We start from the raw sequence: 26787 nt of genomic DNA on the forward strand, positions 1-26787 counted from the left end.
GAGAGAGAGAGAGAGAATGTGTGTGTGTGTGTGTGTGTGTGAGAGAGAGAGAGAGAGAACGTGTGTGTGAGTGTGTGAGAGAGAGAGAGAGAGAGAGAGAGAGAGAGAGAGAGAGAGAGAGAGAACGTGTGTGCGTGTGATGTGATGTCAGTGGATCATGGAGCATCGCTCTGGCCGCGGTGTGTCGGAGTCTCCTGGCCGCACGGACGCGCTTCTAACTCGGTTACTTTTGCTACGGAGCCCCGCTGAACGGAGCTAAAGCTGGAGGGTCGGATCGGTACCGATGGCTGATCCTCTGCGGAGGACAATTCTAGGCAAACTCCGGGGCAAGAAGCCCAAAGGGAAAGACGCGAGAGAAGGTAAAGAAAACGTTTCTCAAACGCAGACAGAGAGAGATTACATTTCACATGCGATGAGGTGCGAGGAGCGGTGTGTGAACGCGGATCCCCGGCGCGCGGAGCGGGTCACCGGCGGCCCGGTGGACGCGCACGGGAGCGGGTTCTCAAGGCCCCGGGGTCCCGCTGATCAAAGGGAACACGGAGACTGCGATTTCAAACCCCGACGAGAGGCTTTAAAGCTAACAGATGGTCAAGATCTACAGAGTAAACAACCAAATGTTGCACCACTCGAGCAAAAGGCCGGGGACAACATAACGAGCGCCTTTGAACGTCACGTCAGGGGCCCCCAGCCTCACGTGTTTGATTATATAGACGCGGAAAGCGATTTAATTCAGCTTATAGAGAGTTCCCTGGAGTATCATGGAGATTTTAGGATACAGAGTCCGACTTTTTTCCCCACTGATCTGGAAATAACAGTGGCCCCCGGGCTGAGAGACGGGGCCCCTCGACACCACTCGGTCGAGAGCGAGGATGACGATTATTACGATAACCAGATTCTGCCTTTTTATGAGTCTCACGCTCACGTGAAAGAGCGGAACACGTCAATATCGGCGTCGGACGCGAACGTAACCGACAGACTGAAGTCCCAGCTGAGAGAGGCGTATTATTTGCTGATAAACGCGATGCACGGGATCGGTTTCGACGGTCAGGTCGAAGATCACGGGTGCGTGGATCAGTCCAGCAGCGCATCCCACGACAGCGTCAGCACAGAGAGCGAGGAACGTAGGAACGATTCCGGTTCAGCGTTTTTCGCGTTCCTCGGACTGACGCAGAGCAGGAGCTTGCGGAACATTCGCGACGCGCGTCCCAAGCCGACCCTGCAGCGGTCAGTGAGCGATAGCGTGGTGAAGTACGCGTCGAACCGCGGGGAAGAGCCGCGACGCGCCGTCGCATCGGGTCTCGATGTGCAACAGGTGGACCCCACGGAAAACCTCCCGACGCTTGCTTCATCGCGTCAATCCTGCGACGACGCAGCGGTGCCCAAACACCCCGGAGTCACCGTCAACAAGATGCAAGAGTGGATGCAGAGAGGTCGCGTGCTGTCGTCCGAGATGAAGCAGAGGATCGCGGGCTCCTCGCTGAGAGCCGGTCACGTGATGCAGCAGACAGGTATGGACCCCCGCTGGCGTGGAGGCCCTCAAAGTCATCTCAGTTATCTCACAAGATTTTAACCGGGTTTTCCTCCTCTTCCTTCATGACTAATACTGCTTCAGATAACACGTTTGATTCCTCTCCACTAACACACTCTGAAGAATACATTTCATGCTTGTCTTCTCGGAGATGGTGGTGGTTTTGTGCTGATGTTTATTGAACATGCGAGATGAAATGTGTTGCGGCTTATCAGTGTATTTTAAAGGTCAATCTGCAGCTCTGTGTTTTCAAGAAAACAATTGGGCGACAGCTATCTTCTATCATGAAACCAACAGGAATCGTTTGCGTCCGTTACTAATCTATCCAGAACTTTTAATTCCAGTGTAAACCGCAAATCTGAAAGGATTTGGCTACATTTTGGAACGGATATGCATGAAAGTTTGTTGTATTTCGTTTGTCTAAAGAGCAAAGTCAAGTCACCTTTATTTATATAGCGCTTTAAACAAAATACATGGCGTCAAAGCAACTGAACAACATTCATTAGGAAAACAGTGTCAATAATGCAAAATGATAGTTAAAGGCAGTTCATCATTGGATTCAGTTATGTCATCTCTGTTCAGTTTAAATAGTGTCTGTGCATTTATTTGCAATCAAGTCAACGATATCGCTGTAGATGAAGTGACCCCAACTAAGCAAGCCAGAGGCGACAGCGGCAAGGAACCGAAACTCCATCGGTGACAGAATGGAGAAAAAAAACCTTGGGAGAAACCAGGCTCAGTTTGGGAGCCAGTTCTCCTCTGACCAGACGAAACCAGTAGTTCAATTCCAGGCTGCAGCAAAGTCAGATTGTGCAGAAGAATCATATGTTTCCTGTGGTCTTGTCCTGGTGCTCCTCTGAGACAAGGTCTTTACAGGGGATCTGTATCTGGGGCTCTAGTTGTCCTGGTCTCCGCTGTCTTTCAGGGATGTAGAGGTCCTTTCTAGGTGCTGATCCAGCATCTGGTCTGGATACGTACTGGATCCGGGTGACTGCAGTGACCCTCTGATCTGGACACAGACTGGATCTGGTGGCCACGGTGACCTCGGAACAAGAGAGAAACAGACTAATATTAGCGTAGATGCCATTCTTCTAATGATGTAGCAAGTACATAGGGTGTTATGGGAAGTGTTTCCGGTTCCGGTTTACCTAATTAATGCAGCCTAAAAATCCTTTAACGGATTTGGATAATAAAAGCATATTAGTATGTTATGTGTATGCCAGGTTAAAGAGATGGGTCTTTAATCTAGATTTAAACTGCAAGAGTGTGTCTGCCTCCCGAACAATGTAACTAGAGCAGTAACTTTTACTTCTTTAATGTGTCTTGCACCAATGTCTTTGATAGATGCAGGCTTCAAATGCACGTTTATAGTCATGTTTAAATGAAATGCTCTACATGGAGACCAATACAGGCTTTGTAAATTGCTTTCCAGGCCAGATTTAAGGATAAGCTATTAACACAAGCAGAGCTCATCTTATGTGTTGAATGTGGGCAGCTTATGTAGAATTAATAGAGTTGCTCTTTACTGCCATGCGAGCAGAATTAGAGGAAGTGGACGTGGTGTTCCTGGAGATTCACAGTGCATTTATGCATTTGGCAGATGCTTTTATACAAAGTGACTTAAAGGAACATGACTTTGGCATTGCTTGTGCATTTTCAGGGAGTGTGTTTGTTTTTGAGAAGACAGCTGTTGTGTGTATGCGTGTGTGTGTGTGTGTGTGTGTGTGTCCCTGACAACATTATGCTTAGCAATTTAAAAAAAGGTGTATTTGCTGATGAGCCAGTGGTGTTTGTTTGAGCCGGAGGGAGCTGTTCTCGAGTGAATTCCCGTCCCTTGGAAACACGGAGCCCCAGGGAGGGAATATTTGGAATGCCAAGGCCATCGTTTCACTTGTTTGCTCTCGGTTCCCGAGGGCTTGAAAGCAGGCGGGGATTAGAAAAGAGACATTACACGTTGGTTAAGGTAGGATTAGTCCATCCTGTTATCCACGGTTTATTTTAATCTTAGGTTTGAATGAGGAATCTGAATTTATTTTGGTAGCATTTGTGTGCTGCTGATCTGTTTAGATTATTTTAGTAAAACACTTAATCTCTCACAAACCTATATATTTATATCTATTATATATATATATATATATATATATATATATATATATATATATATATATATATAATAGAATTGTACAAAATTTTAATTGTGAAGTCCCAGCTACTGTAAATACATGTACACAATGTAGTATTTGTTTTACTTCCTTAAATTTATGCATATTTTAATCATAAAAATGCTTTAATTGATAAAGTAAAAAAAAAAAAAAAAAAAAAGGTTGTCCCCAATTATGATTTTCTTTTAATGTTACTGTATTTTTAAATATTAAGAATGAGATTTTTTCACATTATAGTAATATAGTATTAATATAATATAGTAAAGCTTTTTTTATGCGGAATAACATTTCTTAGATTTTTTCTTTTGCTTTTGGGCTGAAAGATTTGTACCTATATAAGATGATTTGTCGACAAGCAGTGCGGTAACATTGTGTCGAGTGTTGCTGTAACGCAGTGATCTGATTGGCCAGCGGTGGCGATGACATCATCACGAGATTGAGTGTCAGAATGTGTTCTTAGGATGTCTGCAGTCTGGAGCTAAAGAACGTTACTCTGGGAATACTCTCGGATGACAGAAAGAGAGAAACCGGAGTACAGGACGTGAAGGAGGGGGACGGTCTTTCTATCGAGCCCTGAGGGACACCTGCTCATTCAAACCCTTAAAAACAGCCCCAAACCCAGAGCAAACGTGCTTGTCCACTTTCAATGCGTTAGATAGGAATTAGATTTGAAACCTATAAAAGCAAGTGTCATTTTTTCTAAAGAAACACTTCACAAGCCGCACATTGGAGGGGAAGAGCAGTTTGAAACAAAGCGACAGCTCTAGTGTTGAAAACGACACCATTGTTAAAAATAGACACGTTTTCTGTTTGTGAAGTGATAAAAAAGCTCTTGCAAACATGTTTAAAACATGCCAGTACAGACAGTTTATCTGATATTCTGTTACATAATCTACTGACAATCATTTGTTGTTTACTTTTATAAATGGTTTCGCTCTGGAGCTTTGGTTGGTTATATATATATATATATATATATACACATATAAATAATATACATAGTTTTATAAATCTTTATTTCAGTTTTATTTATTTTAGTGCATTAAGTTAAACTAAATTAAAATAAACTAAATTTACTTAACTTGTCAAATAATGTATTTATTTTGTATTATTTAGTTGTTTTTTCCTCCGTTTATAATTTATGCATTCATTTATTGTTTTTGTGTTATTTTGCTGTTTTTTTTTTTGCATAGTTGCATCCATCTCTGCCTCTTATTTATGAATTTATTAATGAATTAACTGTATTTATTTATTTTGCATGTTTAAGTCAAGCTCCACCCCTTATTTATTTTTTAACTTTATTTAATAATTTATTATTTAGCTGTTTTTTGATGCATGTTTGCATCAATCTCTATATTTTTTATGTATATATGTATGTTTTTATTTAATATTGCAGTTTTTTTTCCTTGCATGTTTGAGTCAATCTCTCTCATTAATGTATTTCTGAATTAACTAAGTTTTTTTCAATTGCATGTTTGCATCGTAAATTCTCATTTATTTAATAATACATTTACTTATTTTATTTATAAATGTATTATTATTATTTAGTGTTTTTCTCCATGCATCTCCATCTGTCAGTGAAACTGAGCCTGTCACAGAAACATTGATATTGTTATTGTACTTTTAATGGCTTTAATGGCGGTCTTTTTTATGGTTGTTTGAACTCAAGGTCTGTTTTTAGTGATTCGGGCGACTCTAACCCGTATTTCCGACACCTTGTTTTCCCTTTTCCACTCCCTTCTTAGAGGAAATTCATCCGCTGCTAAAGAGCTTAGTGAGAGGTTCAGTCCACCTTACATAAGGGCAGCATCACATGCTTGAGCTGTAAAAACACAGCTGAGCGTCTGTAATCATATACTGACTGTTTTACTAATGAAGTGGTTTGATGTGCCCTCGTTCACCCGAGACCTGCTTTGACTCAGACAGACAAATGTGTCACCGATGGAAAGGATGACGTGTATCAGATCAATCTTTACAGGCTACCGTTGATTCCCGTTTCCCAGAATGCATTGGGGTGAATGTCGGCCTCCGCCTCGCAGCTCTAATTAAACGTTTGAGTTTTATTTGCAGGTCTCTTTTGACCTCTGTCAACACACGCTGAGCGAAGCGCCTCTGTGCTGGCCAGCGTTTCTCATCCTGGCATAAGAACATACTGCCGTTGTCAGCGCAAGTCAGAGTAAAGTTTGTTGTCTGAATGTAGAAGCTGAAATAAACACTTCTGTAGCATTTCGTTCATGCTAATGCACTCCTAAATGTTGATCAAATTAATTTTTAGCAGATACTGGTGTTTAAAATCTATGCTCAGTGTCATAATGAGGTTTCGTCCAGTTTAATATTTTCACGAAAGATGTATTTTCAATGTTTTATTTGGCTTAATGATCAAGACTAAGGTAAACCTCATATTTTTGTGAACTTTGCATTTGCATTGAGTATTATTGCATTTGCATTTATACTTTGCATTATTTTAGTTTAATTTCTATCAATTTTGTTATGTGGTTTTGTCATTTTTATTAGTTTTATATATTTATATAAACTGTCTAGATAGTTTTTAATTCATTTTTATTTGAGTTAGTAATTTAAGTATTTAAACTTGATTGCATTAGTTGCCAAGGCAATATTTTTAATTTTCATTTATATACTATTATAGGTTACATTGAAAATATAAAAATAAAAGCTTTGTAAAAATCAGTTTTCATAATCATTTTGTATTTTTATTTTATTTTTATTAAATATTTATAAAAAAAAATTCTATACTTTAAAAAATTCAGATTTTTTGTTAATTTTCGAATTATAGTTTTAAATATTTAGAATTTTTTTATATTCAGTTGTCATGTTTTTTTTCTTTAATTTTTCTTTTCCTTAATTAAAATTTTCTTTCATTTTCTTATTTGCTTTTGTTATGATTTCTCATTTGATTTTTATTTTTATTGTTAATATTTCTAAATTGTTTCCATTTGTTTTAGTGCTTCAACTTAGGGCAAACTTTCTCATTTGTAAGTAATTTTTTATTTTTTTTATTGATATTTTGAATTAGCTTTTATTTTTATATTTTATTTCAGATTTTAATTAATTAATTAATTGCATTTTTTTGTAAATTTGTAATGTACTTTTGGAATCTTTATTAGCTGTTTTCTAAATCGTTTTAATTTTATTTTTATTTCAGTTGGCAATTTTACTTCTTCAAATATTACATTAATATTAATTTCAGAATTTTTATATTTTCATTTTTCATTGTAGTTTTTTTTTGTAATTGTAATATGTGAATTTATTTGTTGTTTTATTTCTAAATGCTTGCATTTTTTTTATTTTAGTTTTATTTATTTTTTTATTTCAGTTGGTAATTTTACTACTTCAAATATTATATTAATATAAAATGTTGAATTTTTATGTTTCAAATTTCATAGTTTTTTTGTAATTCTAATATGTGTATTTATTTATTGTTTTATTCCTAAATGGCTTGAATTTATTTTTATTTCAGTTTTAAATTCGGTAAACACATTTCAGTTAATTGCCAAGACAACATTTAAAATTTTTACGTTTTTCGTCTAATATTATATAATTTATTTCACATTAATTCCAATTGACAAAAATGTTTTTAATAGTTTAGTTTAAGTTCATCTGTGAATATCAGAAGCAGCGCAGAGACTGTAAATGTCCAGTGGTTTCATGATAAAAGATGCAGAAGGTTTGCTCCTGCGAACTAAACTCCGTCAGAAGTTTTGAGATGTTTACAAAACCAAACACATGTTTTACATTGTAGGTTTGATCTTTGTACTTGTGTTTGGTGTAACCGGATGTACTGCATGTTTTGTGCTAATGACAGCAGATGAACTGAATTAGCTGTGTTAGGTTTGTTTTGTGACGCCGTTTGTTTGTTCGTTTGTGTTCGTAGCACCGGTGGAGTTCATCTCCGGTCCGTCTGTATTTCAGCGAGACTCCAGCGCACGTCAGGCCCCATTCAACCACATCACTGTCACCAAAAAACGGCAGTGGCTCCATCAGAGCTGTGCTCGGCTCGTCCTGCAGCCCGAGGACGTCACAGCGCCCCCTGCAGCCGAGGAGGAGCACACACACCCACAAACAACCAAAAACCAAAAAAAAGGTGTGTACAATTTACGCTTATAAGGCTTATGATGCCTTGTTCTCATAGATAATGTTTCCCAGAGTTTTTATCCACTGGAAGTTTATCAAGAAATCATTAATAATCAAGACTTATTTTCTGGCACAAACTGTACATCTGTCCCTTTTTTCTTTTGTGTCAAATTAAATATGAATACTCCTCATATGTGTAAACCTTGCAATAAATCTTAGAAGCACCTAACAAATTTAAGGAAAAATGTAACTAAAATAAAAAATGAAAACTAAAACTGAATTATAAAAATATTTTCTCTATTAACTCGTTGTTTAAATTTCACATTTTAAGAAATGTTTATTAAAACGGAAAGTAATAAAAATGACAAATGCACGTTAAAAAAAAAAAAAAAAAAAAAACTAAAATATTTTTAATTTTAGTAAGTGAATGTGCTTTAGTTATTTTTTATGCATTTACATTTTTAGGATTTATTATTATTATTATTTTTTTTTTTTTTTGTTTTAGACAACATTTCTAACTTTCTGTTACATTTCATTTTATTCATTTTTTTATATTTCTAAAAAGTGTTCTTTTTTTAATTTATTTTAATTTCAGATTTTGTTTTCAACATTTCAAATTTTCTTTTACTTTTAAGTTTTAATTGTAATATTTTTAATTTAAAAAAAATTATATTTTAATTTTAAAGTTATATTTAAAATAATATTTCGATTTTATTTCAGCTTTATTTCATTGACCAACATTTTTTTTTATATAGTTTTAGTTCATAAAAGCACTGCTTTTGAATACAGTGCAGAAACAGTAAATGTCCAGCGGTTTCATGGCGTTTCATTCACGTCTACAGAAGTGCCGGACCCAGCCGAGGATAGCGAGGGAGAGATCTGGTACAACCCCATCCCGGAGGATGAAGAGGCCGATCTTCCGAACTGTGTTCCCAACATCAGAATCCAGACGGGACGAGGAGGATCGGATCGAGACGAAAGACAGACGCAGGAGGAGAGCAGAGCCACAGGTGCAGATGCTTTTCATTTGGGTTTAATGAGCTTTCATTCAGGAATTGGTTGTAAATTTGACAAACATTTAAATTACAAGTAACACATTAAATTAAATATATAATTCTGAAGTAGTTAAATATGCGTTTTGTTAAACATGCTGATAAAAATAAAAAATAAAAAATTTCTTTTTTTACAGTGTGTGCTTTTTGTAAGGCTGCACAGTTTGTCCAAAAATCTGTCATTTTATATATATATATAATAAATTAATATTATTGTATGATATTGCTTAAATGGGAAATATTACTATAGCTATAGTTCTCTGTAAAATAATAATAATGATAGAAATAATAATTAGTATTTTTATTATTGAATTACATTACTAAAATGCTAAATATTACGATGATATTTACAATAATATATATATATATATTTAATTTTTTTTTAAATAATAATAATAATAATTGATGATTATATTTTAATATATGGTTAGCGTTATTGTTCTCATCCCACATGGCCTTTGTGACATCAGCAGAGGCAAAAAACAAAACAAAAAAAAAAACATTTTGAAAAACAATTTTGTTCAGAATAATATGCACTAATAATAAACAACAAACTAGATAAATGTAAGTTGTTTAGTTAAGCAATCAAATGGTGCAAATGGACTCAGTGGGTCTTTCCAACCCAGTCTATTCCAAAACACCAGATCAACATGAGGAGGTGTAAATTATGACAAAAATTAAATATTTGGATGCACTGTCTTTTTAAAATAAAACACATACTTGCAACCCCTAAGTGTCAGCCTCTGTCCTGTCTCCTCTACCTCAGTCTCTCTCAAAACAGTCTTTCTCTTTTTACTTACCTCCCTTTCTTTTGGTGTCTCCACACTGGCACGTCTCTCTTTCTTTAACAGAATTGGGTTTTCTTTTTATCTGTGCGTGTAAACCAGATCAAACGGTGAGTGTTGAAAGAGGCACTGAACTGTGGCAACAGAGCCGCTGTTGTGGTAAAGCGGACGAACTTGAGATAAAGGACTAGGTAGAGGAAAGGGACCGATCTGGGTTGCATGTTCAAGAAATCTGTTTTGTCAGCCACTGCATATTGACTGCGGTAACACGCTTTGGAGATAACGGCATCCCAGGTCTAGAAGTCCCTCGTGAAAGGAATCTACTTATCGAGACAGCAAGAGCAAATTTCTCTGAGGCTGATAGAGCAAATTAACCACATTACTATGGTTTATCGCTCCATGCTGGAATTATCCACAGATGTTCTGGGTTTCTGATGTATGTGACTGAACTGGAAAGGGACTTTTTGGGTTATATGTAGTTATTATGGCATGTATGTGCATAGAGCAAAGGGGAATCCTGTGGGAATCCTAAACAGGCCAGAAGGAATAGTAAAGACTTATGGGTAATGAGTAAAATTGTCCAATTATTGGGGTTGTTTTGAGCACACAACAAGGGTTTTGGTTAGTTAAGGGTATAATTGATGACGTGTTTTTGAAGAACTGAAGATATAAGAAGTTTTGAACTGTTACACCTTGGACATGCATTGATTTTGTCATTTTTTCTGCTTATTTTTTATTGTACATGTCTATATAATGTGACATTTTTACCTTAAAGCACTCTTTTTGTACAACTTCTACAAATTAAGTATCTTGCTTTGAATTTTCCAAATCACTGTTGCTGTTCTGGAAAGAATTTGGCATGAAACCTTGAAGTTACTATTAGCTAATCAGAATAATGAATTAAATAATCTTGTGGTATAAGATTGACTTAAAACATATATCCACAGATGGTACTGGGTTCATCTGAGGGTCAGCTAACCCCCGTGGATCAATGACTTGGGCAATGTACTAAATAAACTCTTCTCTTTCATTCCACAGATCCTTCAGAGCAATCCACTGGTGGACTTTCTCTCTCTTCTAGTCCCAGTCCAGCTAAAAGGAGCACTGCTATCAACTGGTCTTTTCCTGATAGAATCAAGTCACCACGGACTGTCCGAAAACTGTCCATGAAGATGAAGAAACTGCCTGATCTGAGTCGGAAGCTTAGTGTTAAAGGGACCCCTTCTAGCAATGTGGCCATCAGCAACAGCCAATCAGAAACCAGGGCGCACTCACCTATAGCCAATGGGATGGCAGAGTTGGGCAAGTCCCAGCCCAGACTGTCCCCGGCGGGTGTGATGACTGCATTGGCGAGTGGTAATGTTATTTGGCGATACCATCTGGACAGCAGTGTTTCTACACAGCACAACTTTGATAAGAGAAGGAGCAACACCAGTGGCGTTCCCAAATCGGCCAGTAAGGGAGGTTACCTAAGTGATGGAGACTCACCTGAACTTGTAGCCAAGTCTGGCAGGCACGGGAACTCAGAAAGAAAGAACGGTAAAGCCCGGGATAGGGATCCCAATGGGAATGGTGGAAGTCCGAAGCTCCCTGGTACAGAGCTGGATATCGATGCCTTCCGTTCGTACAGTTTCTCAGAGCAGCCAAAGCCGCTAACGTACATCTCTGGACTAATGAGTCTGCACTTTTATGGGGCAGTGGACCTGAAGCCACCGCGGGTTGATTCCCGTGACATCTACTGCGCCATCCAGGTGGACTCTGTCAACAAAGCTCGTACGGCCTTGCTGACCTGTCGGACGGCCTTCCTGGATATGGACCACACCTTCAACATTGAGCTGGAGAACGCTCAGCGCCTCAAACTTGTGGTCTTCAGCTGGGAATCAATGCCGCGAAGGAATCGAGTGTGTTGCCATGGAACTGTGGTTCTCCCGACCCTGTTTCGTGTGAGAAAGACGCATCTGCTTGCAGTCCGCCTGGAACCACGTGGAATGATCTACGTCAAGCTGAGCCTCATGGAGCAGAGGCAGACCTCTCTTGATGGCCAGGAGGGGGATCATGAAATGCAGGTGTTTGGCCTACAGGCTCGGCGCGTGGTGGAACGGGAAGCTTCAGGATTAATGGTTCCACTGCTCATCGAGAAATGCATCTCTGAGATCGAGAGACGGGGTTGTCAGGTGAGTAAGTGGAGAGGATCTTTATGGTTCTTTACCCTGCATGCAGTTCCAGACCAATTCTCCAATTTAAAGGTGAATTGTGTGTACTTCTTTTGCTGTCAAAGTACTTCACAAGGTACTTCTATTCATGTTTAATCTGCAACTAGAAGTAAGCCATTGGTATGTTGACTTTTAAAAGAACGTCACACTGTGGCACCTTCAAAAGTGTTCTAGAAGAGTTTGAGAAGTTGACTTTCTAAAGAGCATCACACTGCGTTACCTTCAAAAGAGGCCTAGTAGTTTGGTATGTTGACTTTCTGGAGAGAGCCACACTGTGGCACATTCAAAAGAGGCCTAGTAGAGTTTGGCATGGTACTACCAATGATGGGTCAAAAAGAGCAGTAGGAATGTTCGGGGAACTTGCTTTTTTGTTGTTGTTGTTGATTTTTTTGCAATTGTAATTGGTCCCACTAGTTGCCCAGAAATTACGTATATTGCCTAAGTGGCCCAAATTCAATGTATACTCTCATACGAGCAATGTGAACAGCACAAACCACATGGTCACTTCCATACGTCATCCTAAGTCCAATTTTTTAGAGTGCGACCACAGTCTGAACAGTCAAATCAGAGTTCATGCTGCTTTTAAGGTAGCAGGAGTCATTCCAAAGATTATATATACTAGAAGTTCTTTAGTCACTTGGTTAATATGGAAGACAGCTGCGAAGGTAGTCAGGTAGTCACCTTATAAATAATTGACTGACTTCAGAGGCATCCATGTTTACTTCAGTATGGCATTCTGCAGCGCACCATCTTTGTCGTTCTTTTGCACATGTGGGTCATTTCAGGACCGTTACAAGTTTACACTTGAATCTGATATTGGCTACATATACAAAATAATGTGAACAGCTTGAAAACTGAGCACTAAAGCCCCGTTCACACCAAGAACGATAACTATAAAGATAACTATTAGGGGTGTAACGGTACGTGTATTTGTACCGGACTGTTTCGGTACAGGGCTTTCGGTACGGTGCACGTGTGTACCGAATGACCGAATGCAATATTTTGTTTGCGGAACATATACATTTTCGTGTTTCCAAACGAACATATTAAGTGGCGGAAGTCTTCGCGTTCAGCGCAAATCCCGCCCTGCAGCTGATTCTAAGGCTGGTGACACACTGGCTGCGTGGCGTGAGCGTGGCGTTTCTGCTGTTTGTCAGTTGCGTGACACCTGTTTCGTGTTTTCTGTGTCTTTACACACCAGAATCGTGCCTGATGCGGCGCTGAGGCGCTGCTGCTACTGTAGGTGACAAAGAGGGAGACTGCCGAGGCGCCGACAGACCAGGATCTTGTCTTCATGACAACAATATCTATACTTCATGTTGAGCATAAATATAAAGCCTACTGATAAAGGACACCGTCAACAGTATTGACGGTGTTTGACAGGTGCAATATGCCAGTGTGTCACCAGCCTAAAGTTTTCTAAAGGCATCACGCGAGAGTGAACATCACTACAACTAGGAAAAAAACGATTGTAATTCAAACGCAGCTCCCGTCGGCATTTAAACAGACCTTTGCTCTTAATTCCGATCGGTCCAACGCAATAACGAAATCTGAGCAGGTCTCAAAACTGAAACTGTTGATGCTGCACTTTACACTTTGGAAAAGTTATATATTATTTAAATATGAGCAGGCCTACAAGCTGGAATTGGTAATGCTGCACTGTAATCATAGTTATTTATTTATATTTTATTATATTTTATTATATGATATTGGTTTGAGACTGAGAGTATTTTATTTAGTGGAGAACTTTGCAGCAGTATTTTATTTCTTATTCTTTTTTTATTTTATATATATTTTATTAAAGAGTATTTAAAAAAGTGTAAACAAATTGTTAAAAAGAAAGTTTATAGTAATAAACAACCTGCAGTTTAATGTTTGCATTTCTTTCCCTTACGGTACCGAAAATGAACCAAACCGTGACTTTAAAACCGAGGTACGTACCGAACCGTGATTTTTGCGTACCGTTACACCCCTAATAACTATAAAGATAACGATATTAGCGTCCACACCAGCGAACGATATCGTCTGTTTATTCTGAGCGCACGTGTGTCTGCCACTTTAAATTCTCGAACTCGTTACAGCAGAATGGATTCTGATTGGATGTCAATGTTTATATCGTTCATCAGCTGGAAAAAAATCGTTCTGAAAATGATTCCAACGATACCGTTTCTCTATGCCTTTATCGTTATAGTTGTAGTGTGGACTCTGCTATTCTTTAATATTGAGAACGATTTTTAGAACTATATATTTATCGTTATATTTATAGTTATCGTGCTTGGTGTGAACGGGCCTTAAGGCTCGGAATGTGATTGTAGCCCATGAGTCTCTTCTGTCATTTATTAGGCTTCAGGTAAAGTGAGCTCGCCAACCGTTCTAAAGTCCTTGTCCATGAACCTTACACATTCACACAAACAAGTTTAGCAAGGCTTCCCGGTGGACTGTGGGCACAGGCTTATCGCCAAAGTCCTGGCCATTCATCTCTGTTATACACACACATACACACAATCTGTCTCTGTTACAGTGTCACCCAGAGTTTAATGCTGTTCTCGTCCATTCATCCCACCAAGTGTGTCTGCCGTCAACCCACAAAACAACTCTGACTGCTGTTCTCCGATCAGATTTACCCCTGCAGCTCAATATTCACACATGGAAAATCTGATTCTAGATCAGCTGAGAGAGACTAAAGGTGTGAGGTGTAAAAATTCTGTTAGGTCCTTTGGGAAGGCTTTAAAGTTCTGCTGGGATCATGAGGTTGTTTTTCTCAATCTGTCTAAGGCTGTTTTTACCTTAGCTGACCCCTTTGTGGAGCGTTGTCAGCCTCTGGATGCTAAATCTGTAGCTAAAGCCCAAATATCATATTTTTATATTCGCATGTGAAATTTAGCATGGTTTTACTTATTCTTGTGCTACTCTCAAATTTCACTGCTGTGCAGTCTTTTCTTTTTTGAGGTGATGCAACCTAGAAAGGTCGTGTTACAACAGTGTAACACACTACATATTTTTGTTGCACACTGTATAGTCTTTCACATACTATTTTAAGTTAGTATGCATTAAAAACTGTGCAATTTTCCCTATTTAAGAGTTTTTAGCCTCGGAAAAACTACATTGATAGCCAAATCCAGCAAGATGGTTCAAGGATTCATGCAATGTAGTGAGGTCATGTAACAAAGTGCAGCACACTGATTATTGCATACTTTTTAAGTGTTTTTATTTTATTCATGCATTTGTTTATGCATTTATTCAATTATATATGTATGCATTTATTTATTTATTCATGCATTATACATTTGTTTATGCATTTATGCATTTGTGTATTGAAATAGTGACAAGTGCTGCATTCATGTTTAAACCGATGATTATTTATACTAAATAGTGTTGAAAACTATTTTCAAGCTTTTTCCTCTTTTTAATGTAGTCATGCATTTATTTATGCATTTGTTTATGCATTTGCATATTCATGCATTTATATATGCATAAATATAGAGACAAGTGCGTACTTCATACTACTGGATACACTACCTACAGTATGTAAATGCTGTTGGCCTCCAAACAAACTACTGACATTTTTCAGAAGCTCTAGTCTGTGGTATTCCTGGTAACAGAGATGCACAAATGTTCAATTATTGCATTTATTTCCGAGATGATAATTAGATTATTGCCAATGTAAACATGCTTGGTCAAGTGACAGCAAAATAGTTTAAGTGTTTTGTTTAATGCTCTGCTGTTTAAGATAGTATATATTAGATAGTGTATACTGCAACTCTCTTTTTCTCTTTTAATTTTTATTCTTATATGCAGATTATTCTCTTTTTCATTCAACAGAAGTGCAATTTATATGCAAAGTTTATTTTTGGGTGAACTATTCTTTTGAATTCTAAACTTAAAAATATACTTTCCGTTCCTAAGGGTTTAAGATATGAGGTGCATTTTTGAATTGTTATTTTTATGAATTAGCCTGTGACCTCTAAAGTTTGACCTGCTAAATGCAGCTCCGCAAACCAAATGTTGAGTCCATGTTTAGACAGTTGCCTTGTGCCCAAATGAAAATGATTTAATGCATGTCACGTTAGCAGTAGTGTGGAATCTGCACAGCTACAGGCGAAGCTAAAATTGAAGACCAGCCCAGAACCAGGATGTGTCCTTTATTAGGGATAGAAAAGAGGAAGGTTTTAGTGGATTCAGGAAACTCTTCAGCTGTTTTTAACAAGACTGTTGTCAAGCTATTATTTCCTCTGAGTGACATTTTTAGAGTTTACACACACACACACACACACACACACACACATCACTGGTCTGAATCAAGGTGCTGTTTCACATTGTAGGGAATTTCTTCTGTTTATTGTAGCTTGTGCTTCTAATTCATTTCAGAATGTCCGAGGATGTGTTTTGGAATGCAATGCTAGTTTACTACCTACTAAATTGTGTTCAATATATACTATAAATCAAATACATACAAAATTTAAATTTATTTAGTTATTAATTTTTATATTTATTCACACATTTATTTATGTATTTATTTATTTATTTATCTATCTGTTACTTTATGCATTCCTTTATTTTTGCATTTATTTATGCATTTTTGCATTTATTTCTATATTTCTGCATTTATTTGTGCATTAGTTTATTTATGCTCTTATGCATTGATTTGTGCATTTGTTTAAATACTTATGTATTTATTCATTTGTTTATTTATACGTTTCTATTGTAATTGCATATTAATGCATAATGCTTATTTAATATAATGCAGTATATATAGTGTAGAGAATCATATGGGAATATGAGAATATTAATGAGAATCATTTTATTATTATTATTATTATTATTACTTTAATATTTTAATTAGTTTACAAATTGAGTATTGTATTATTATATTTTAATAAAACATATGCAACATACAGATAAAATGTGTGCTGAAATGTATCCAAAATAATAATACTCGCAAATTAATAATTAAATTAAAATAATCTATTTAATCAAATATTATTATCATTGTTATTATATCATTTTTTCATTATTAGTTCATTTATTTATTACAATTTTTATTATTATCTTAATAAAAATAAACTAATTAATTTTATTATAATTATTTTAATAGTAATATGCAACATACAGATAAAAATATGTAAAAAAAATTGATAATAATGCTATTTGCATAATGATAATTAAATTAAATCAAATATTATTGTCAAATTTGTTATTAATAGAGTACCTTCCTTGCACTTTGTGTGTGTGTGTGTGTGTGTGCTTTTATAGATTTTTCTAACCGTATACAAATAGAGATGATTAACAGTGGTGATTTTAATTTCACCATTGCATGATGGTTATAGGTGTGTTCGATTGACGTTGTGTGTTCGATTGACGGTTGTGTGTTCGACTGACGGTTGTGTGTTCGACTGATGGTGTGTGTTTGATTGACGGTTGTGTGTTTGATTGATGGTTGTGTGTTCGACTGACGGTTGTGTGTTCGATTGACGGTTGTGTGTTCGATTGACGTTGTGTGTTCGATTGACGGTTGTGTGTTCGACTGACGGTTGTGTGTTCGACTGATGGTGTGTGTTTGATTGACGGTTGTGTGTTTGATTGACGGTTGTGTGTTCGACTGACGGTTGTGTGTTCGACTGACGGTTGTGTGTTCGATTGACGTTGTGTGTTCGACTGACGGTTGTGTGTTCGATTGACGGTTGTGTGTTCGATTGACGGTTGTGTGTTCGACTGATGGTGTGTGTTTGATTGACGGTTGTGTGTTCGATTGACGTTGTGTGTTCGATTGACGTTGTGTGTTCGATTGACGGTTGTGTGTTCGATTGACGGTTGTGTGTTCGATTGACGGTTGTGTGTTCGATTGACGTTGTGTGTTCGATTGACGTTGTGTGTTCGACTGATGGTTGTGTGTTCGATTGACGGTTGTGTGTTCGACTGACGGTTGTGTGTTCGATTGACGGTTGTGTGTTCGACTGACGGTTGTGTGTTCGATTGACGGTTGTGTGTTCGATTGACGGTTGTGTGTTCGATTGACGGTTGTGTGTTTGATTGACGGTTGTGTGTTTGATTGACGGTTGTGTGTTCGACTGACGGTTGTGTGTTTGATTGACGGTTGTGTGTTCGACTGATGGTTGTGTGTTCGATTGACGGTTGTGTGTTCGATTGACGTTGTGTGTTCGATTGACGGTTGTGTGTTCGACTGATGGTGTGTGTTTGATTGACGTTGTGTGTTCGACTGATGGTTGTGTGTTTGATTGACGGTTGTGTGTTCGATTGACGTTGTGTGTTCGACTGATGGTTGTGTGTTCGACTGATGGTGTGTGTTTGATTGACGGTTGTGTGTTCGATTGACGTTGTGTGTTCGATTGACGGTTGTGTGTTCGACTGACGGTTGTGTGTTCGATTGACGGTTGTGTGTTCGACTGACGGTTGTGTGTTCGATTGACGTTGTGTGTTCGACTGACGGTTGTGTGTTCGACTGACGGTTGTGTGTTCGACTGACGGTTGTGTGTTCGATTGATGGTTGTGTGTTCGATTGACGGTTGTGTGTTCGATTGACGTTGTGTGTTCGATTGACGGTTGTGTGTTCGATTGACGGTTGTGTGTTCGATTGACGGTTGTGTGTTCGATTGACGGTTGTGTGTTCGATTGACAGGTGGTGGGTCTGTATCGTCTGTGTGGTTCGGCTGCGGTGAAGAAGGAGCTGCGGGAAGCGTTCGAGAGAGACAGTCACTCCGTCGAGCTCTCGGAAAACAACTACCCTGATGTTAACGTCATTACAGGTACTGAATGTGAACGCTTACACACACACTCACACTCACTCACACTCACTCACACACACACACACATCTCTAACCATTAGGCCACGACTTCCCCAAGAATGAGATTAACCAGAGGTCAGAGGTCCACACAAATCTTGTAAAAGACACACAGTAACAACGCCAGCAGCTTCTTTGTGTTCAGCTGTATGAGTGTCACAACAAACACCACACACACACACACACACACACACACACACTCTCTCTCACACACACACACACACACACGGAAGGAACAGAGTATAACTATTCCTGAGGTCAGTGTTGTAATGAGAGCTAGAGCTGTGTGATATATTATGTATAACCATTCAAAAGTTTGAGCTTAGTAAGTTTGAGTGCTTTTATTCATCAAGGACACATTAAATTGATAAAAAGTGACAGTATAGATTTCTGTTTCAAATAAATGCCTTCTATTCATGAATCCTAAAAAATAAAATGCATCACAGTTTCCAGAAAAATATTAACTGTTTTCAACACTGATAATAATCAGAAATGTTTCTTGAGCAGTAAATCATCATATTATTCTGATTTCTGAAGATCATGTGACACTGAAGACTGTGCATCACAGAAATAAATTACACTTTAACAGAGATTCACACAGAAAACAGCTGTTTTAAATAGTAAAAATATTTCAGAAATTTGATAGAGTTTGATAAAGTGCAGTTTTTCTCAAGTGTTATGTAAATACATATTCATATTTATATTTATACAGCTGTAGAAACAGCAAATAACACAAATCTGTACTTAAATCTTCATGTTCCAGATGTTTACCATATTTTTTTCTTAGTCTTATTTAAATGTTCTTTCTGTTCTCAGTGGTGTGTGTGTGTGTGTGTGTGTGTGTGTGTGTGTGTGTGTGTGTGTGTGTGTGTGTGTGTGTGTGTGTGAGAGAGAGAATACTGTCTGTTTTCTTTAGTTGCCTGTCACACACTTCCTGTGTCAAAGGTCAGGTCTGACTGAATTAGCGCTTCTATTTGCAGTCTGTTAATTAGCCGTGAAAAACTCTCTGTTAGTAACTAACACAAATACTGCAGCATCAGCACTGCCTTTTGGCTTTGGCTCACCAAAGTTGCATTTATTTAATCAAAAATACAGTAAAAATTCTGAAATATTTTTACAATTTAAAACAGCGGTTTTCTGTGTGAATCTGTGTTAAAGTGTAATTTATTTCTGTGATGCTCGGCTGTATTTTCAGCATCATTCCTCCAGTCTTCAGTGTCGCATGATCTTCAGAAATTAGAATAATATGAAGATTTACTGCTCAAGAAACATTTCTGATTATTATCAATGTTGAAAACATTGTCTACAGGACTGCTCTCAGATTTAAAGTGACAAATGACATATCTATTCATGGAGAAGTGAGTTGAATTGACTTCTTGAAGAATTAAACACCGTGAGTCTTTCAAAACACTGAACTGTTCTGTTGAGCGGCCTGATGTTACGACTTCTGGCTCAACCAATGGTGTGAGTTTGGGGGCGGGACTATCTGCTTGCCTGACCAATAGCAGACGGACATCACCTCACACTCTTTAACAGAGGTGTTTGATCTTTTAGATTCTACAGACCCCCAAATATATTGATCCTTATGCGAGGGACCACTATCCTAAGATTTAAAAGGCCTCTGTATAGTTTCTTTTATAAAGACCCAATTTATACTGTGAAAAATAATATTATAGATATGTCAGAATATTATTTTTTTAAATATTATTTTGTTACATTTATTACATTAGATTTATTTTGTTCAATGCATTATAGTACTTTATTGTTAGATGTAGTTTATTTATTTTATTATATAATTTTTTTACATTAATTGTTTATTTTACTTTTTAATATATATTAATATAAAATTATTTTTCATGTATTTTTTCATTTATGCTTTAATTATTTACTTATTTTAAACTATTTTTATTTAAAATTGTATTTGTTCATAATTATTTTCTTATTTTTTCTTCTTAAAAAACACTTTTAATTTTCATATAATTTACATTTAATTTCACCGCATTTCTCAGTGATTTATAAACGATTCGTTCATAGCAAATACATTTTTTTTTATTATTATCATTTATTTTTAGCATTAGTTATTTTAATCTTATTCTTGTTATCATTTAGTATTTAAAAAAATATTTTATATGCTTTATAATTTTTATGATTATTTTTATTTTTATTATTATTTAATTATAATCTTATGTTACTGATTTCTATACTTCTACTATTAATTAATTTTTTCTATTTTTAATTTATTATTTTACATTTATTTTTTAAATTTTGTATTTATTTATTTAATTTAATTTAATCTATTAATTTCAAAATTTTGTATTTATTTTAAATGTATTACCTTATATATATTTATTTAAAATTAATTTGATTTCATTTATTTATTTTTATATACACATATACACAATTTTTCTCTAAACATTTCCACTAGCTCTATAGTAATAATAATAATCATTTTTATAGCCTCTTTCCAAAACCAAAGATCATTTTAAAAGTTACAAAAAGAAGTCAAGTCACCTTTATTTATATATCGCTTTAAACATCTAAACAACATTAATTAGGAAAACAGTGTGTCAATCATTCAGAATGACAGTTAAAGACAATTCATCATTGAATTCAGAAAGAACAAAACACAAACAACAAATAGCAAACATAAAAGATATACAGTACAAGTAGAGGATCCCAGTAGCAGTGTGTTTGTCTCTCTGCAGGCGTCCTGAAGGACTATCTCCGAGAGCTTCCTCATCCTCTCATCTCGAAGCCTCTTTACGAGTCTGTTCTGGACTCGATGGCCAAGAGGCCACTGCAGATGGGAAGCGGCGTCTGTGAGAACGACCCGGTCGACTCGGATCACGCCGTCGGCTCACTGGAGATCCTGCCGGAGGTTGAGAAGGTACTGGAGCGTTCTGGAAGGAAGCCATCAGCTGTGGTGTTTCTGGTGACTCTTACAGGTGTGTGTTTGTGCTCAGGCGACCATGCGGAAGCTTCTGGATCACCTGAAGCGTGTGGCGTCCCATCACGAGGTCAATAAGATGACCTGTCAGAACCTGGCGGTGTGTTTCGGGCCGGTTCTGCTCAGCCAGAGACCCGAGGCGTCCTGCCACGGGAAGCGGGTCTTCATCGACTCCGAGGAGCTTGCAAGCGCTCTGCACTTCAAGGAACACATCGAGGTCCTTCATTACCTGCTCCAGCTCTGGCCAGGTGAGACACACACGTCACGTTTCACTTCGTTTCAAATCAGTGTTTCTTTCTCATGCAAAGCGCAGAAGGAAGTTCCATGGTGCTTCTTCGCAAATTTCTAATGGGAATCAGTTATAAATTGATTATGAATACAAAGAGAATTCATTTTGTTTTGCAAAAATAAAAGCTCTGGTTTAACCAAGCAAAGAAATTAAGATAGCATTGAATATTAGTGTTGTAATTTTACTGTTGATAATAATAATGATATGTTGACTTATTTAAATGATTTAAATTAATTAATTTAGTTTAATATCGATATATAAATATATATAAAACAATAAATAATTTATTATACAAATAATAATATAATATATATAATAGGTTTTAATAGATCATATATATTTTTATTGTACAGTACAATAGTATTTTTGCTTTGTTTTTTTTTCATTTGTTTAATTTCGGATAAATCAATAAAATAACAATAATATTATTATTATTACATTGTCAATAATACATTAGTATTGTTGTTTTAGTAAATACAATATAGTGTTTCACAGTAAACAGAATTATTGCTGCAATAATATATTCTTTTTTAAGTTGTTTAATTCTTTACATTTTTTTAAGAATTTTTCTTAATAAAAAAATATATTGGGGGGGGGGGGGGGGTTTAATAGAAGTTGTTTTGTTTTCCAGTAAAAATATCTGAGTATCAAGTTTAAACTTGTTTGGACTTGTTTTCAGAAAGTATATCTTAAAGTAAGTTTACTTAATATGTGACCCTAGAGCACAAAACCAGTCATAATTGAGATTTATACATAATCTGAAAGCTGAATAAATAAGTTTTCCATTGATGTATGGTTTGTTAGGATAGAACAATATGTGGCTGAAATACAACTATTTAAAAAACTCGGCTTATGCCGAAAAAATAGGGTGCAGAAAAAAATATCTAAATATTGAGAAAACTGTCCTTTAAAGTTGTCCAAATGAAGTTCTTAGCAATTCATATTGCCAATTAAAAATTATGTTTTGATATATTTACGGTAGGAAATTTACAAAACATATTTATGAATCATGAGCTTTACCTAATATCCTAATGATATTTGGCATAAAGGAAAAATCGATAATTTGTTATGTATAATAAATTGTTTTTTTATTCCAGGATCACATATATATACTATAATTTTATATACTAATTGTTAGAAGTATAGAAAATATTATTATTTTATATTATACTATATAAATTACTTTGATAATTTAACAAAAAAATATCATAAGAATTATTATATTTATTAATTTGTTAAATTAAAGTTTATAAAATAAAATAATTATGCTGACAATAATAATAATAATAATACAATTACTACTACTTAGGGATGTTCCGATCCGATCCACAAGATCGGTATCGTGCCGATACTGGCCCAGAACGCTGGATCGGAGATCGGAGGGGAGAAAAAATTATCATCCGATTCCTATCCAACACAAACCATGGGAAAATCTAGCTTAAACCATCGCCTAAATGCTTGAATATCAGCATTTCCCTTGCTGCGACATCCAGTTCAGCGCGCAGCCTGTCACGTGATAAATGTAGTAGCCATGAGTATGAGAGTTAAAGTGCACTTACGGTCCGGTCTGCAATTTCTTTCGAGGGGAGGGGTGTGCAATATAAATATTTTTTGATCTTGGACGAAAAATGCGTTTCACGATGAAGACATGGACAGGCGGCCACACCTGATGCGCCATTCCCGCAGCTGCTCGCGCGCTCACTCTCCCTTCAAGTGTAATTGAAGTAAAAAAAAATTGTGTGTCATTTCTGAACGCTTGAGACAATAATATCAAACAGACAATTGTATTAGTGAAATCATAGCCATAGGCAACTGTCTAGGTACAATTGTAATTTGTAAATAATAACTGTTTTATTTTTACTTGTTCATTCCATTTTTTGAATGCTACTGCTAAATACTATTGTACCTGCAAAACACTGTTTATTTTTATTAGTGTATTATGTGTATTTGTAATGTGTATCTTTGATCTATTTTTTTTATAAGGATAAAGATAAAATATTGATATAGATTTGTTGTTTATAGGTGGCTAATTTTTAATTGTATTATTATTAGTAGTATTAGTTCAAGAATAAAATAAAAATATCGGATTGATATCGTTATCGGAAGTGAAAAAAATGGTATCGGCACATCCCTACTACTACTACTACTATAAATTTGATATTAAAAATATCTAAACAACAAGCCTAAATTTACAAAAACATATGTCTAAAGTGAACATCAAGTCTTAAATGTAATTTTTATTTATTTACATTTAATTTCTATTTATTAAAATGTTTTTCTATTTATCAAATTATTTAAATTAAACTTGATTAACAATGCAAATGATGTCAGGTTATTAACTAAGCTAAGTTAACTAAGTTAAAACCAGCCTTCTAAACAGGTTCTGTGTACATTGAAATTCTAGCCTTCAGCCTGATTTAACATTCTTTAAGTAATTTTATTCATAAATAACATAATTTGTTAAGGCTAAGGGCTGCAAAGCTAATTGTATAGATATCTTTTGTTTGTTGTCCTTTGATTTGTGTTTGTTTATTTTACTTGTCTCATCACATGTAAGCCACAGCTAAAGTCCTTAGAAGGTTTAGAAAGCTGACAGGTAAACAGATTAAACGGGTGTCCTTTGTGTGTCCTCAGCTATTCCTTCATCTCAATATCTTGCTAGCACGCAGATTCATTCAAATAAAATCTAAAAATAATGATAGCTTGCCATCGTTCTGCTGCTTTCCTGGCCTTTACCAGATCTACCAGCTGTGGCAAGTTTAATATAGGGTTTTATAGAGTTTGGCTGTGTTCAACAAAAAGTATTTGAGGTTTAGTCTGAGGTTTAACTGGGTTTATTTGTATCTTATTTGTTCTGCATGCTTTATGTCTATCATAATAAAACGGCATACGTTATTGCCAGTTTTGGGGGGCAACGAAATAAATCATAAAATTATTGATATCATCTTATGTGTGTACGAAGATACCTCCTGAACTAGCTTCACTGCAATAAGATGCTTTTTGTTAGTAGCTTACCATTTTTTAAATATGACTTGCTTTTAGTTTGGCCACTTTCAAAGTACTTTCCCCAGCACTGGTTATTCCATATATTCTCTCATTATATGAAATGTGTTATTGGTTTATAATCAAATGACTAAATCCATTGTTTGGTGTCTTTCTCTTACAGTTGTGAACGCACAGAGTGAATCTTCTACTTCAATTCCTGCCCAGGTGGAGTCACTCCCAGTAACAACAGCTGCCGTAAGGAGAAGGAAAGAGTGTCCACAGGTGGTGAATCTAACCGATGAGGACATGGCAGGTGTTTTGCGGCATAGAGCTGGCCGCCTGGACAGTCCCAGTAACCGCTACGCCGGGGACTGGAGTGGATGCCAGGAAACGTACCTCCAACCGACCTGCCCAGAGGAGGCAGACTATGACGAGGTTCCCACCGAAGATCCTCCAAACGCAGGACAGGAAAATTTATCAAAGGGTACTGGAGATGTAATCTCCATACAAGAGTTACCCGAGGCGGACGAGGCAGTGGAGCGGGTTGAAGAAATGCAGATAGAGGAGGAAGAGGAAGAGAGTGAAGAAGAGAATACAGAAGTTTTGGACAAGCTACGAGTTGAGGAACCACTTTCCATCAGCCTCTGCGATCAGATCCTTTCTGATCACAAGGAGAACAGACCCTACCAGGCCTACATGAAGATTCAGGAGAAAAGCCCAGTCCTAAACAACAGGATCAACCTGCGGGACCTGCAGGAGAGCATTGACACTCTAATCGGCAACCTGGAAAGGGAGCTCAACAAGAACAAGCTCAACATAGGGTACTGACTCTTTAACAGAACAGTCGAGATATGCTGGTGATTGCCTAGATACATCAGCTCTACGTAACTTTCTTGCTCCCATGCACACTTGGGATGCATGTACAAGAAGACATTCCTCACTTCGGATTTGTGTTTTCATTTGTTTCCTGGTCTCCATGTTGTTGAGCTCATCATTGTTTGTCTTCTTATGAGAAGAACTCAATGAACCCTGAGGGGTGCACCGGGTGCCTTCATTTGTGCTACAACGGCAAGAGCTTTTTTACTTTCTACGAATGTACAAAACATTATGATGAAAACTAATGCACTTATGGGGCCTGCTGTTAAAGGCATGGCCAGTTCAGGTACAGGGGTGAAGCCTTATGATGAGAGAACTAGCTACTGTAGATACTTCCCTATACCATGGGTACTCAGTCCTGTTCATGGAGATCTAGCTTCCACTCCAGTTTCAACCCTACAAACACCAGATAATCAGGGTCTTGGGGTTCCCTTAAAGAGGTAGATCACAAGGGCAGGATTGAGAACCATATCCCAACCCCAGCTCTATGACTCTGAACACTACATCAGGGATTTGAATGCAAATTACCTACTGAGGAGATGGTGTTAGACTCCCTAAACTCTGAATGCTATATCCTAACCCTAACCTGGCTCTAAACAAGGGGTGTCCCATCCTGCCTCTGGAAAGCCACCTTCATCTCTAGCTCTAATTAAACACACTTAATCCAGGTAATCTAGGTCTTGGGATTCACGTAAAGAGGAGGTAGATCACCAAGTTCGGAATTGAGCACCTGATCCTGAACCCTACATCAGGTAATATAAAATCCCTGCACTGTACTCCCTAAACTCTGAATGTTATATCTTAACCTTACCCTAAACCTTACACCCACACCCACTGGTGTTCAGTCCTGGACCTGGATATCCGGCTTCCTACAGTCTTCACCCTTTAAACACACTTGAACAAGCTAAACAAGTTCTTGGGATTTGCTTAAAGAGGAAGGTAGATCACCAGGACCGGGATTAAGCACCCCAACCCAACGACCATGAACCTCATATCAGGGGTCTCAAACGCAAACACAGGGGATGTTTCCTGGTGGTTTGAGAATATACTTGCAATATACT

The 26787-nt window shown here is 36.9% G+C and overlaps 1 protein-coding gene across 1 annotated transcript; it reads left to right on the plus strand.

The window, feature by feature from the left end:
- The first annotated feature begins 283 nt into the window (after window positions 1-283).
- On the plus strand, window positions 284-26488 carry LOC132129556 (rho GTPase-activating protein SYDE2-like). The gene is made up of 8 exons (XM_059541181.1): window positions 284-1508; window positions 7580-7789; window positions 8622-8789; window positions 10655-11790; window positions 18467-18593; window positions 21335-21516; window positions 21593-21824; window positions 25032-26488. The coding sequence occupies exons 1-8, from the start codon at window positions 284-286 to the stop codon at window positions 25676-25678; spliced, it is 3927 nt and encodes a 1308-aa protein (XP_059397164.1). The 3' UTR covers window positions 25679-26488.
- Window positions 26489-26787: the final 299 nt, after the last annotated feature.

Source organism: Carassius carassius, chromosome 46, assembly GCF_963082965.1.
Source record: "Carassius carassius chromosome 46, fCarCar2.1, whole genome shotgun sequence".
Lineage (NCBI taxonomy): Eukaryota > Metazoa > Chordata > Actinopteri > Cypriniformes > Cyprinidae > Carassius > Carassius carassius.

Excerpts from the sequence above, each read along its gene's own strand:
- LOC132129556 (XM_059541181.1), top strand. The coding sequence starts at position 284 with ATGGCTGATCCTCTGCGGAGGACAATTCTAGGCAAACTCCGGGGCAAG. Across the intron at positions 8,790-10,654 it reads GGAGGAGAGCAGAGCCACAG|ATCCTTCAGAGCAATCCACT; the intron begins GTGCAGATGCTT and ends TTCATTCCACAG. Across the intron at positions 18,594-21,334 it reads TGATGTTAACGTCATTACAG|GCGTCCTGAAGGACTATCTC; the intron begins GTACTGAATGTG and ends GTCTCTCTGCAG.